General features: G+C 38.5%; 2 protein-coding genes across 3 annotated transcripts in view; one reads left to right on the top strand and one right to left on the bottom strand.

Annotated features, from left to right (window-relative positions):
• The window catches only part of LOC106880047 (RING finger protein 145), a 19,865-nt gene extending 8,173 nt beyond the window's left edge, over nt 1–11,692 (bottom strand). Inside the window, exons 1-2 of one of the 2 annotated variants that reach the window (XM_014929846.2) lie at nt 11,210–11,692; nt 1,530–1,729 (exon numbers count right to left, since the gene is read on the bottom strand). In XM_014929846.2, the coding sequence (XP_014785332.1) occupies nt 1,530–1,729; nt 11,210–11,214 (205 nt within the window). In that variant the 5' untranslated portion in view covers nt 11,215–11,692. Of the gene's footprint in view, nt 1–1,529; nt 1,730–7,883; nt 8,192–11,209 lie in introns of those variants that run through there. The other variant, XM_014929847.2, reaches the window with a different exon arrangement.
• LOC106880042 (leucine-rich repeat-containing protein 51) lies at nt 10,128–14,789 on the top strand. The gene is made up of 2 exons (XM_052975848.1): nt 10,128–10,198; nt 12,521–14,789. Exon 2 carries the CDS (start codon nt 12,523–12,525, stop codon nt 13,270–13,272), a length of 750 nt encoding a protein of 249 aa, XP_052831808.1. The 5' UTR covers nt 10,128–10,198; nt 12,521–12,522; the 3' UTR covers nt 13,273–14,789.
• Nucleotides 14,790–15,115: the final 326 nt, after the last annotated feature.

Genomic DNA, 15,115 nt, shown 5'->3' with positions numbered 1-15,115 from the left:
TTGTCAGTTGTTGTATATACAGCAAGTATATACAAACAAACACACACCACCCACCACACACATATATATTGGGTTGGTGCATAATTAACGACCATTTTATAATTTAATTTACAACATTGGCCACATGGAGGCAAAGTCACTGAGCTCCTTTCGAGTGTTGGGCCTCACAGAGGCAAGGTGGCTGAATTCCTTTCAAATGAGCCTCACAGAGGCGTGATGGCTGAGTTCTTTTCAAGCGTTGGGCCTCATGGAGGCAAAGTGGCCGAGCTCCTTTTGAGTGTCAGGCCTCACGGAGTCAATGACCAAGACCTTTGGCATTATGTTGTGCTTGAGAAGAAGACCCATCAAGCCAAACAGAATCGCAGTCATGGCAGATACCGGTGTCACACATATGGCACCTATGTCAGTGGCACGTAAAAGCACACATTACACTCTCGGAGTGGTTGGCATTAGGAAGGGCATCCAGCCATAGAAAACCATGCCAAATCAGACTGGATCCTGGTGCAGCCTTCCAGCCTTGCCAGTCCTCAGTCAAACCGTCCAACCCATGCCAGCATGGACAACGGATGCTACATGATGATGATGAACAATTTCATTTAAAATTTAGAATAAATAAACAGTTGTCAATTATGCACCAACCCCAAACATATACATACATATATAAATGTGTGTGTGTGTGTGTGTGTGAACCACACTATTGCCAACTGCAAGAGAATGTCCACCGGATATTGTCTTCTCGTGAGACATAATGTGGTAGCTAGAGCAGCCTGGAACACGATAACAAAAAAAAAAGGAATACAGCGACAGACGAAGTTAGATCTATTGAGACTGACGGATCAAAAGAACACTGACGGAACTTAAAAATTAAAACAGTCACCAAGTTAAAACACAACCGGCCAGATATTGTTGCGTGGTACCACAAAGAAAACATGTTCTGTTGTGGAAATCAGAATTTGGGAAGCAAATCTTCATACTACGCAGCCATACATGCGTTTGTGTATATATTTTTCTAACACAAACAGGAAAACAACTTTTGTTTTGCTTTGTGTTTTTTTTTCAAGAATGGATTCTGATCCAATAAATATATTAGATTCCGTTCTTAAACAAAGGAAACCCAACCCTTTCGCATTCAGTTCACTCTCTCAAATGTAATGCTAATTTATTCACAGCATTTTGAGTTAATTTTGCATTATTTTGTAGCTTCAAGATTTTGGCGACAGGTTCATTTTTTTTTTCAGAATGACATTGTAAGGTAGGTTTGGGAGGCTGAATCTGGTCGGTTTAAACATAAAACAAGGTAAAATACCCAGGTCAAGTATGTCCAGAGAGGAAGAGATGTCATCATCAACCCCTGCAACTGTTGTTTGGGGTCAATTCCAGGGCCCTCAGTGCCACAGGGTCTGCCTATCTTATAATGGTCGCAACAGTCACAACCCTTAATGTCTTGGATCAATGATGTCATCGCCTTTGATGTGCTGAAGGGTCATAAAACAATTGAAGTCAATAATCTGATTAATCTATTCACTTACCTGCATAATAAATGAAGTTGGCCACGAGATGGACATCTTTGGCCCTAGTCCCCACTGGGACACTCTTCAGAGGATCGGTACGAAAGCAGAGTTCTACAATGAATAGCGATGGGATGCGCAACACCACAGCTACTCCAGTCTCCAGCTGTTCCCGATGGATCTTGGACAGGAACCGAGTGATGCAAGATGGTGGCATCTTACTAAATTTGAAATGGAACAACAAGGACAGTGAAAGAACAGTTAAAAGAAAAAAAACACCTTCACATCATCATCATAAACACTAAATTAGAATACATTAGCTAATTCGTTACTTTCAGATTACTTAACGATAATGAATATTTTTGATGCAAAATACCACATTTCCTAACGTAATTCTTTTATTTTTCATCTTTTACTTGCTCCTGTGGCCATGCTGAAGCATCAGTTTGAGGAATTGTAGTCGATCTAATTGAAACCAGTACTTACTTTCTTGTTAAGCCTGGTAGTTATTCTATCAGTCTCTTTTGCCCAAACTGCTAAGTTACAAGGACATGAACACACCAGCACCAGTCGTCAAGCAATGGTGATGGGGTGAGGGGTGGGGTAGATAAACACACTCACACACATATGATGGGCTTCTTTCAGTTTCTGTCAACAAAATCAAGTGGCTAGCATGGGAATAAAAACCTCATAGATAATAATTATTATTAAAATTATAATTAAGGGTATCTAAAAGATACCACCACGCTGGAAATAGCAGCCAAAACTTGACTCTAAAACCCCATTAAATGTTCATATAGCACCAGGAGAGAAGACAAAGAGACAAAATAAACTAGCAAGAAAATTATTGGATAATTCCAGATCCTGGAATGCTGGCTTTGCATAAAAAATGCTTTCCCTCATCAGTGGAATACACACATTTCTTATGCAAAGCCAGAAATCCGGGATCTGGAATTAGCCAATAATTTTTTGCTAGTTTATTTTGTCTCTTTGTCTTCTCTCCTGGTGCTGTATGAACATTGAATGTGGTTTTAGAGTCAAGTTTTGGCTGCTATGTCTAGCATGGTGGTATCTCTCTCTCTCTCTATCTATCTATATATACATACACAATGGGCTTCTTTCTCAAGGCTTTGGTTGACCCAGGGCTATAGTAGAAAACAGTGTTGCCCAAGATGCCATGCAGTGGGACTGAACCTGAAACCATGTAACTGGGAAGTAAACTTCTACCACATAGACACACTTGCACCTATTCTGGGTGTTAAATGCTGTATAGAAACAGATGCTGTATTTCTTTATATTTTGAGTGGTGGTGGGAGTGCCCAATCAAAAACTAAAACACACACATCTTTGTTCTATTTCACTTCTTTTTATTACCCTTAACAACTAATTAACCAATTAACCATTTGTTTAATTAATTGTTGGATCAATCTGTTAGTGTGTCAAAGTCTGATTGCTATTTTTGACCACATCAATGACGTACCCTCCATTACTCCAAGCTTATAACACAATATCCAAACACGAAACAATTAATCGTGTGTGTGTGTGTGTGTGTGCAATTCAGTTTGTAATTTGGGTTATGAGGTTTTAATTAATACAGCTAGTCATACTATATCCTAGATTTACTGTCATGCACTTAAAAATGTTTAACCTAATTTTCAGTTCCAGTTTTTGATCAATGAAGGCCATTGTCTTACAAACAAAATGTATGTTAAAAACCTATGAGACATTGACTTAGAAACGATGTAAGCAACTTGATCACATTGTGTCTGTGTGTATGTGATCATTATCAATTTTAACGTCCAATTTTCCATACTTGCATGGGTCAGGCAGAATATGTTGAGGCAGATTTTTTCTAGGCTCAGATACCCTTCCTGTGGCCAACCCTCACCCATTTCCAAATGAGGTGATATTTCCTCATGACCAGGCATATCTACATGGAAGTTTGGAGATGAAGGACAATCACACAAAATCAAGGCAAACCTTCCAAATGCCAACAACTTTACAGAATGTACTAGGTGCTTTTTTTTCTCCCCGACCCCGACCATAACACCAGCCAAAGAGAGGTGTCAAACTCTAAACCAGAGATTCTGAACCACTTTTTTTTATCTATGGACCCTTCTGAAATACTACTTTATTTCGGTGGACCCCCAGAGCTATTCAATGTTTAAAAACTAGTTTCATAGAAACTTCTTTCAAAATTCCTATTTTGTTTTTCTCACATTAATTTGTGTAAGTTGAACTCTGTAAAATGCTAGAGAAAGAAACCCAGCTGTTTCTTTTAATCCATACCAATACATACATCTAAAACAAAATTTTTTCAGGGGCCCTTAAAATATTGTGGGTCCCCAATTTACCACTTTTTTGCATGGGCCCCGTCAAAATCTTATATGAAAGCTCAGGGGTCATAAGAACCTCGGTCGAGAATCACTGCTTTAAGCAATACTAAATGGCCCCCTTGACCTTACACTTTACAGGTGCATTATTCTTTTTTTCTTTTTTCTTCATAACACCAGCAACGAGAAGGTAACTATGTCCTGAACACACTTAGAAGGATTTCACACCTCCATGTCTCTGCTCACTCACCAACCGCTTTACAAGGTGAGAATCATAAGGAATGCAGGGATGAATAACAGTGACAATTTGTAAGAGGGATGTGTGACAGGGATACTCAGCATCCAAAAGTATGCACATTCAGGGTAACATAAAACAAGATGGATATAACAATAACAGAAAGCTATAAATAACCAACTTGCAGCAGACTTAGTGGTGGGTCAAGAACGAGATGGGTGGATAATATTCAGTCTCTCAGTCACACTCAAGAATCTAAATTTAAAGCCTACTGACGGTTGCTTCTGATAGGATCCTATGGAGGAGGCACCTGAGGACTCTACTCCCAGGGATAGTGGGAAGACAAGATAGCTAGCTAGCTGGATGGATGATGATGATGGTGTCTTCTTCTATAGCCTCTACAAGCTAGTGTCTTCCAAAAAAAGAAGTGCGAGTGGATTTGGTAGAGGGAAACTGAAACGTTAGCGAGCTGGCAAAAACGTTAGCATGCTGGGTGAAATACTTAGCAGTATTTCGTCTGCCGCTACGTTCTGAGTTCAAATTCTGTCGAGGTCGACTTTGCCTTTCATCCTTTCGGGGTCGATAAATTAAGTACCAGTGAAACACTGGTGTCGATACAATCGACTTAATCCATTTGTCTGTCCTTGTTTGTCCCCTCTGTGTGTAGCTCCTTGTGGGCAGTAAAGAAATAGGAAACTGAAAGAAGCCCAATGTATATAAGTGTCTTTGTGTCTGTGTTTGTCCCCCACCACCGCTTGACAACTGGTGTTGGTGTATTTACATCCCAGTAATACCAGCCAACATGATACACAGTCAAAGCCAAGCGTTTGAGTCATCAAATGTAATTGAAAAGTACATTTGACAAACGAGCAAGATACCCGGCACTTTCCTGTACTCTGTCCACCACAGTACAATGATACTGATGCCACATGAAAAGCGCCCAGTGCACTCTGTTGAGTGATCGGTGTTAAGAAGAGCAACCACCCATAGAAACTATATAAGAATAGGAAATGGAACCTGTTCTGGTCAAACCCATGCCAGCAAGGAAAACAGATGTTAAAAGATGATGATTATAGTATGTCAAGCTGCCTTCTTCAAGCTGTATTTATTCTTACATGTGTATTTACAGTCAACAAAAGCCAACTCCTTTTACAGCAGACACGAATATTTAGGCCATAAGCAACAATATACAAACTGACCACTACAGTATGTAGAAAACGGATACATTTGAGCAAATAAGATTGCAGTAAATTCAAAAGACAATTTTAAAACATTAGCATTCAAATTACTCTGTCAAATGTAATGTTTATTTATTCACATTATTTTTGAATTAGTCATACATTATCTTGATGTGCTTGTCTATTTTTAGAACAACGTTGTAGAGTAGCTATGGGAAACCAGATCTGGCTTGTTTGAGCAGAAAACAGACAGAATATTTGGGCTGAACATGTCCTGTTTAAATGCTCATGGGTTAGAGTAATTATTTATTATGTGTGACCAAGTTTACTGCCATAGTACAAGTCACAGCATAATTTTTGACTTGAGCATGGTTGTGTGGTTACGTTTGCATCTCGTTTACATAGCTTTGGGTCACACCTTGTACAGGTGTCTTCTGCTATGATACTAAGGCCCCCAAACCAACCAATGCCCTGTGAGGGAAACTGAAAGGAGCCAATCATATGAGTATATATGTGAGATCATCGTCTTAATGTCCACTTTTCTATGCTTGCATGGATCAGACAGAATTCATTGAGGCAGATTTTTCTGTGACCAAATGGCCTTCCTGGTTATATTTATGTATACATGAGTGGATATATAGTGTGTGTGTGTGTGAACATACCTACACATCGTCATCATTTAAAGTTCGCTTTCCACGCTAGCATGGGTTGGACAATTTGACTGGGGACTGGCGAACCAGATGGCTACACCGGAGTCCAATCTGATTTGGCAGAGTTTCTACAGCTGGATGCACTTCCTAACACCAACCACTCCAAGAGTGTAGTTCTATATATAGCTGATTACTACTTCTTGTCATGCTCAAGAACACAATACATCACTGGTCTGGGAATCAGAAGAATAAACCATGATCTTGTCGCTGCAAGTGCAACAGCTCAGCCACTAAATAACATGCCTTCACATACATACATACATGTATGTGTACGTATGTGTGTATATACATGTACTGATAAGTGTGTAAGGATATATACACATATATCTTGGCGTTAGGAAGGGCATCCAGCTGTAGAAACTCTGCCAAATCAGACTGGAGCCTGGTGTTGCCATCCGGTTTCACCAGTCCTCAGTCAAATCGTCCAACCCATGCTAGCATGGAAAGCGGACGTTAAACGATGATGATGATGATGATGTCTATATATATCTAAATATGTATATATATATATATATATATATATACACACACTGAAGTATGTGTGTGTGTGTGTGTAGCTACCCTGACATGGAGATATATACGAGTCTAAAGAGTTTCCAACACTGCACTAGCTTTAGTCACTACCAAAAGTTGAGCTTGCAATACCTTAAAGGCGATCTTTCAATAGCTACTGCAATTCCTGCAAAGCATCTCTGATGTTTATTTCACACACACACACATACACGTATGTATATTTATGTCTGCTCTCACACACATTCATTATATATACTTAGATATATACATATATCATACATACAAATAAAAGGTAAGTATAAATAATGTACATTACTTCATTAGTTATACCTTGTGTTGTATATAACAGTGTTAAAAAGACCAGTCTAACTGGGAACACAACCACGAATTCACAATATAGAATGACAATGAACTTATAACCTCGGAAACTGCCGCAGGAATACACGGAGTTCTTTACCAATCTAAACAATAGTTAGCCCTGTGTATTTGTCCTAAAAGAGAGCATATACAAGTATTTTGGCTGAACGAAGAGTCCCTCATTAATAACTCCTTTTTTATATATGTCATATAACTCTCGGATTTAGAACAGGTACATACACAATGTCTCGAATGTCATGGTCGACGCCAGCAAGAGCATCCATCCGCAGAGAACTGCACCGGAATATTATCCCACCTGAGGCAGCATGTTAGAAACGAAATGAAAAGCCGACCATGGTGTTGTTAAACTGACCTAAGTTGGCATATTTGTGAGTGTGTGTATGCATGCATTTCTACGTAGACTCACCCATATACACATAAATGTAGCACATATATATATATATATGTATATATAAAGGTTATGAAGGGTATTGGAGTCAACCAAACCCTAAGGATACAGGTAATACCGAGTAAGTGCTGTATACCGACTAGTTTTGCCCCTGACGTGGTTGCACCATGAGTGGGGAATATAACATGGGTCGTGTATTAGCGTGTGTATATATATATATATATATATATATATAACTCTTCAAAACGCCAGTGTTAGAATGGTGGCAGCTGATGAAGGAAATGTTCTCTGTGGCTTGTGTGTTTTCTGTTTATCATTTGTCTATGTTTTGTTTGCAACGTCCTGTACCCAGATATGCATCTATATATACAGGTAGATGTAGGTATGCACATACTTGTACGTATATATGCATATACTCATTTATTATATGTATATATATATATATATATATATATACATATATATATATATTCTTTTGCTAGTTTCAGCCATGCGGCTGCTGTCATATACATATATACACAAATACAAGCGCACACACATTATATATATATGTATGTATGTATATATACATACAGACGGTGTGTATATTATTTAATCTTTATATATTGTTACACCAAAGACAACATAGAGATTTGTTTACCTTTTCCTCCTCCTTATTTTTTTTTGTCTTTTCCTTTTCTTTAAATGTGTGTTTGTTAAAGTTCGGTTCTTTGTTTGGTCCACCTCCACTGGTCGACCCTCTCGCGTCACTAGGGCCAGGGCAGGAGTTCGATTTGCTCTTTCTCTCTCTCTCTCTAACAAAACAGGGAACTAAAAAAGGGGTCAAGATGTGACTGTCTTTTTCACAACAGATTACATGGCAAACCAACGTCTCAAGAAAAAAACATTACCACACTGCGCCTGCGCTAACACGTCATCCGCTTCCGGTGTCACTTACCATTTTACGTTTTACTACGCTCTCCCTCTCTCTTTTTATCTATATCGCACACTTCTCTCTCTCCCTCTCTCTATTTTTTTTTATCTACATCGCACACCTCTCTCTCTCTACCTCATTTTTCTCTGTATGTGCCTGTCTCTCTCTTAGTCCATAATACTTTTTCTCTTTCTCCCTCTCTCTATTTCTTTTTATCTATATCGCACACTTCTCTCTATACCTCATTTTTCTCTGTATGCGCCTCTCTCTCTCTCTCTCTCTTTTTCTCTCTCAGTCCCTAATACATTTTCTCTGTATGTGCCTCTCTCTTTTTCTCTCAATGCGCCTCTGTTTTCTCTATCTACCACGTCTTCTCTTTCTCCCTCTCTCTATTTCTTTTTATGGTTAAACATTAACCCTCATTTTCTCTCTATACACCTTTGACCTCTCTCTCTTTGTTTTCTCTATGTCTACCTCTCTTTCTCTCTCACTGCCGCTCACCTTTTTTTAAAAATCACTTTATCTCTTTCACTTTCTCTCTTCGCCATGAGTTCCGATATTTGCGCAACCAGTAATAAACGATGTTAAATGAAAAATGATGGTACATGTTTCTCTACGTGTGTGTTTTATAAGTTTGGTCTTGTTTCATTCTAATGTTGCGTCTTGGTTGCCAAATAGTTTGGCACCTGCAATGCTGAAGGCAAACCTCACCATTAGAGGAGACGACTAACATCAAATACCTGCATATATTTAGTGTTACGCACATACCCACCCAACACATAATAAATTCCTTACACACACACACACATACACAGAGTAGTGTTTATCTTTCATCGCCTTGAATAGTTTTTTTTTTCGAATGAATCGACCCCCAGTATTTATAACAACTAAGTTACAGGGACGTAAACACGCCAACACCAGTTGTCAAGGGGTTGTGGGGGACAAACAAACACAAGGATAAATAGACACCCCCTATACACACACACATATATATACGGCAGGGCTTCTTTCAGTTTTCGTCTACCAAACCCACTCACAAGGCCCTGGTCGGCCTGTGACTATATTAGACGACACCAGCCCAAGGTGCCGCACAGTGGGACTGAACCTGGAGCCATGTTATTGGAAAGCAAGCTTCTTAACATACAGCCACGGACCCTCATACAAAGTATTATAAACCCATTTCAGCCGATTTTAGTAATCGGTTTCGTACACGATAGTTCGGGATCAGCAATTTCGGTACTCATCGTAAAGGCTGGGAGGAAATCACTTACATGATTGTAAGTGCAACACGTTAACTACTATGCTATACGCCTTCACATAAACACGTATACATGTGTGTGTGGAGAAAGAGAGAAAAATGTGCGGGTGTGTGTGGAGGAAGAGAGAAACGTATGCGTGTGTGAGCGTTTGTGTGTGTGTATGTGGGTTGTACTATATACATGTGTGAACGTGACTAACACCACGTCAACAATGAATCGTATATACGTTCATTGTATGCTGCTGGTATATGACTAGCGTCTGACGTTACATGAAAATATGTGTGTATATATATATATATATGTATACGTGCATATAGATAGATAGACAGAGAGAGAGAGAAAGATAGGTAGATATACATACATATAATATATATATCTTTCTCTTACTTGTTTCAGTCATTTGACTGCGGCCATACTAGAGCACCGCCTTTAGTCGAGCAAATCGACTCCAGGACTTATTCTTTGTAAGCCTAGTACTAATTCTATCGGCATCTTTTTGCCGAACTGCTAAGTTACGGGGACGTAAACACACCAGCATCGGTTGTCAAGCGATATTGGGGGGGGGGGGGACAAACACAAACAAACATACACACACACACACACACACACACATATATATATATATATATATATACGACGGACTTCTTTCAGTTTCCGAATTTGTAATTTGTTTCTGTTTATAATTTTTAAATAATTTTCAGACGAAAAGGGTGTGTATTTTAGCTGTTGTTTCTAGCACATATCACGACCACTTGGTACCTTCTTCGTTTCTTTGTCACTTTGGTATGTATTGATGTTTTCTCAATATTTTTCTCCCCATAAACACAGTTTATGGAATGATGATGCTGTGGTCCATTGCTGGGATTTAAACAGCAAAAAAGTTTTGTAATTTAAATTTTTAACCTCAACCCGCACCAAGCGAATACGTGTATGTGTGTGTGCGTGCGCACTGCATGTGTGTATATGAGTGTGTATGTGTGTGCGTGTGTGTAATAGAAACATTTTCTAACAGAAATGTATACTACGCTAGGGTATCTGTAGAAAGTTAAATGTGATTTCGGAATATGACGAGGAAAAATTCGGATCTTGGGAATTTTCCGAAAGTCCTCTCCCCACAAATTACTTTATAGTCATAATGTATGCCGTTTCAAAGGTATTTATATCAAATTACATTGAAAAAAAACCCCATTTTCCTAAAAGTTATGAGGGAAAAGCTCGGATCTTGTGAATTCTCCGAAGTCCTCTCCCTACCTTCCCGTTACTTTGCGCGCATTTTTTTTTTTACATTCGTACGTACGCACGCACACACGTACTAGTGTTTGGTTTTATGTTCAGTTATGATAAAAGCAATTTTACATTAATCTGATGGATTACCCTTTTGTAGAGTCCAGATTTATTTTTCTTATACAAGAAAGTTGGTGACAACGACTTCGAAGTTTCGGCCAAGCCATCGTCGAACAGTCCGATGAGGGCTTAGCTAACTGAAACTTCGAAGTCATTGTCAACAACATCCTTGTATAAGAACAATATGGTAATCTTTTGATAGCCGTTGGTGTGAGAGAGAGAGGAAAGTTGTTACCCACAGTAACCGGGTCCCTCCCTTGCCTTCAGTCTGTTGCAAGCATCCAGGTAAGAGTGCCGGTTAGAGAATTATCTCGTTCCTTCAACCTGCTAAAACCCCGAAAAATAAAGAGTCGTGGAAACACCCTTCTTTCTCTGGTCAAGCAGTGGCACCCAAAGCCAGTGTCTTTACTTATTAAGTATCGGTGGTTCAAAAGTAAAATGCTCACCTACCTCATGGACAGTCTGGGTTCGATTCCTTGACCGACACGTAAGCAGCGCTTATTCGTTAGGACAATGGTGTGGCTGTGTGGTTAGAAGTTTGCTTCCCAACCACATGGTTTCGGGTTCAGTTGGCCTGTGTGACCCCTTAGGCAAATGTCTTGTACTATAGCCCTAAGCTGATCAAAGCTTTATGAGCGGATCTGGTAGACGGAAACCCGTAAAGTGAAATAAGCCCGTCGTGTATATGTTTGTGTTTGTTTCCCCCCCACTACCACGTTTGACAACCGGTGCTGGTTTGTTTACGTCCCCGTATCTTAGCGGTTCGGCAAACTACACTAGCAGAATAAGTACCAGGCTTGAAAAATAAGTACTGGGGTCGATTTGTTTGACTAAACCCCTTCAGGACAGTGCCCCAGCATGGTCGCAGTCAAATGCCTGAAACGAGTAATAGATCCAATTTCTATTTGATGTGACCTTCCGTAGTTACCCCGGGGCTCAGCGAGAAGCGCGACTGGGCTGCGAGGCCGGCTTGGCTTTCTGACGTCACAAAAATCAACCAATCAGATCGTCTCCTCGCCTTAATTTTGTAATTAACATATCACGACCGTTGTCATTCACAACATTGCCGTTTCTGTTTATGAATTTAATTCATTCTTTTTGCTCCCTTTCAAATATTACCTTTGTCTGTCTAATTACTTTGGATTAACGACTTTAACCATTTGTTTGCACACTTGGGAATAAGCCCTTTATCTTCAGCTTTTTACAAATTTGGATGAATAAGACATAAACTTTTTAAATTTCAAAACAATCTTGTGTGCCAATATATCAACGTTTCCATCACTTTACAAACATCTAAAGGATTTAAATCACATATACATTCCAGTAAGCACAACTTGGTTTTGTTTATTAACTTTTAAACGATTATTTCACTTTTTCGCTTTGTTTCAACGATAAACGTTTCTGTCAAGTAAGTCTGGTATTTGAAAGTTCATTTTGTTTTACCTGTGGTTGTTTAAGATTCAAATATTTGGGAAGCTACACCTACCATAACCAATACTTCTTCCCACTACGTCACGCCCTCAGGTTTGCATGGAGTAATGTATTTTTGGCTTCAAGTGGCACAAGGAATCCAGAATTTAGAAGTGTATGTGGAGGGACGAAAAATAACTCCCTTCACATCACAAAAAATATTCACTCAAACTGGACCATGAGTGAACTGTGAATATTTCAAATATTTTATACATACGTATACACACAGGTGTAAATATTAACTTTTACGCAGGTGTGTATAACTTACATGCAGTTCTTTCGTTTTTTCAGTGATGGCTTTAAAATCTGTACCAAATAGAAAACAACCACTTAAGATGATAAACAAATCTTATAGTGATGACCTGAAGCCGCTTGATTTCTCCTTTCGAAGTTTGAAGTATGTCACGGATATCATCGGCGAAGATAAACGCGAAGAGTCTTGTCGAAGCCCACACGACATCGAAGAATTGATCGATGAAATAAAGCAAGCAAGAGCAACTACTGTAGGCGACAGTAACCACGAGGAAGATGAGGAAGATTTTCCGACCACAGCGAAACCTATTAATTGTTTTGCGGACTCTTCTGGAAGAAGACGTCGGAAATCTCGCAGTAAGTGTCTTCGTTTGAATAACAATTCATTGGAAACGATTGCCGGACTTAAACAGATCCTATCTTCTCTCTTCCTCCGACCGTTACAACTGTCTTGGTTGGATTTATCGTTTAACGTGTTGACTAATGTTCCAGAAGAACTAAATGAAGTTCACTGTTTGCAAATACTTTACTTGCATGGCAACTGTTTAGAGAATTTGGCTGAAGTGGAAAAGTTTCGGCCGATGACAAACCTCAAGAAGCTCACCCTTCACGGCAATCCGATCGAGAAAGTTAAAGATTATAGAGTTACAGTTCTGACCACAATACCGACCCTAATCGAATTCGATTTCAGCTCAGTTGTGAAATCAGAGAGAGAAAATGCTGAAGTCTGGCTGAAAAATACCACCGGCACTACGAAGCGGCGTCGGCCCAGATATCACCTACGAGTCTAAATGACAATCGGACTGGACACAACATATTCACATTCCTTCGTGATACACACACACGCACAATACATACATACATACATTATACACACGAACAGATAACACACAGTCTGTCCCTCACATACATACATGTTTATATATATATACATGATTATTAAGTCTGTGATTATTGATCGTTTCATTGTATTTCGACGACCACCTAAGTGAAGAAATATAAATAGACGGGTAAAACGAGGACGAACCGCTTCAGTGTGTGTGTGGCTTTCACGTATTACTGTTACAGTAACCCAGCCACACACACATTTACACAGACACACACACATTCTTTTTATTTATATAGGTGTCAGTTCTTGATTGGAAACTTGATCATATCAACTACAGATACTTACTTCAATGTCCAGTTGTAGGTATATAACTAAAAAAGCTAATTACAAACATGAGCATGATTATATATATATATTTTTTAAGAAGATAAGATTCTGATAAAGGAATTGATGAGATAATAGGACAAATTAATATTCACTGATGAGGTTTTTTTTTAAGTATAAAAAGTATAAAATATATGACAAAATCTGTCGTTTGATCCAATATAGTAGAGGAACCAGACTGTCTTTGAGTGCTACATGCAAAGTTTGTTTGTTTCGTGAGTATATCAGACCGATTTCTAGATTGACTCAAATATGTTCTTGATAAATATGTATTAGCTTCTTTAGAAAACAAAATCTTGTCCATTAAATTCCAATCATAATATTTGGTCCGCCTCGGGCTGACCGAGTTATTTCGCGAGTATAGGTGCCTAGCCAAGGTATCGTACTCGGAACACAATCACACACACATATGTAATGCAATAAAGTGTTCCTGGAAGAATTCAATGTAGAGGTTCCAAACAACCACAACAAGGAAACATACGTACGGAACAAATGATATATAAACTTGTGATTATCTAATTTCTCCTATATATGCCAAACCGGCATAACTACAGGGTTTTATACCCCCGCTGTAGTTATGCCTATGAAACCTACACACATAAACATATAGGGTTAAACTAAAGAATTTGACCCGAGCACAAAAACAAAAGCCACTCTCTGAAGTAATTACACACAACGGCCTCAACTCAGGCTGGATTTGAACTCAGAACATCAAGAGATACGAGTATTTGTAAATTACTCAATCCATCAATCCCATTCATTCATCCGTTTTTTTTTATCGACAATTTTCTTTCTAACTGTATCATTATTGTACCTGATTCGTTGTCTAATTTAACAATTAATTCTGTTGTTTTAGTTATGTAAATATTGTTATCTTAATTTCCACAGTTAAAATGCACTTGTGCCTATTATTAGACTTATTCTTCCAAATGTGGACGTTTGAATTTCCCTCCAATTCTGAAAAAGTTCAACTTCCAAAAAAGGTGGCTTTGTGTATAATTATTTTCAATATAAGGGAAAAAAATTATTAAAATGTTTAGATAAATTATAATGTTTCTGAAATGATTATATTAAAATAATTGCCAAAACAGAAAACGAGTTCAACTTAATGTTTATATATATTGGGCATACCTACACAAAAATGCCCCACCGACTTCCAGAAAAATTGCCTTTTTTTAAAATGAAATTTTCTTCAAATACTTTACAGGTAATGTAGATTCTGATTATATCGAAATTTGTTGTGAACAAGGTATTTCCGTGGGTGAGGAGACAGGACACATATATGTATTTACAAAATGATACTTGGAATTTTATAAAAATTATGTGATGGGTGTTAATATGTATGTGTGCACGCCCACCAATTTTTTTTTTTTTTTTTACACACTAAATTCCAGTATAATCGTAATCTATACCAGCTGACA

The sequence above is a fragment of the Octopus bimaculoides genome, chromosome 22 (assembly GCF_001194135.2).
Source record: "Octopus bimaculoides isolate UCB-OBI-ISO-001 chromosome 22, ASM119413v2, whole genome shotgun sequence".
NCBI classification, from domain to species: domain Eukaryota; kingdom Metazoa; phylum Mollusca; class Cephalopoda; order Octopoda; family Octopodidae; genus Octopus; species Octopus bimaculoides.
The sequence above is the reverse complement of the archived record's forward strand: the minus strand, read 5'-3'. Positions and strand labels throughout refer to the sequence as shown.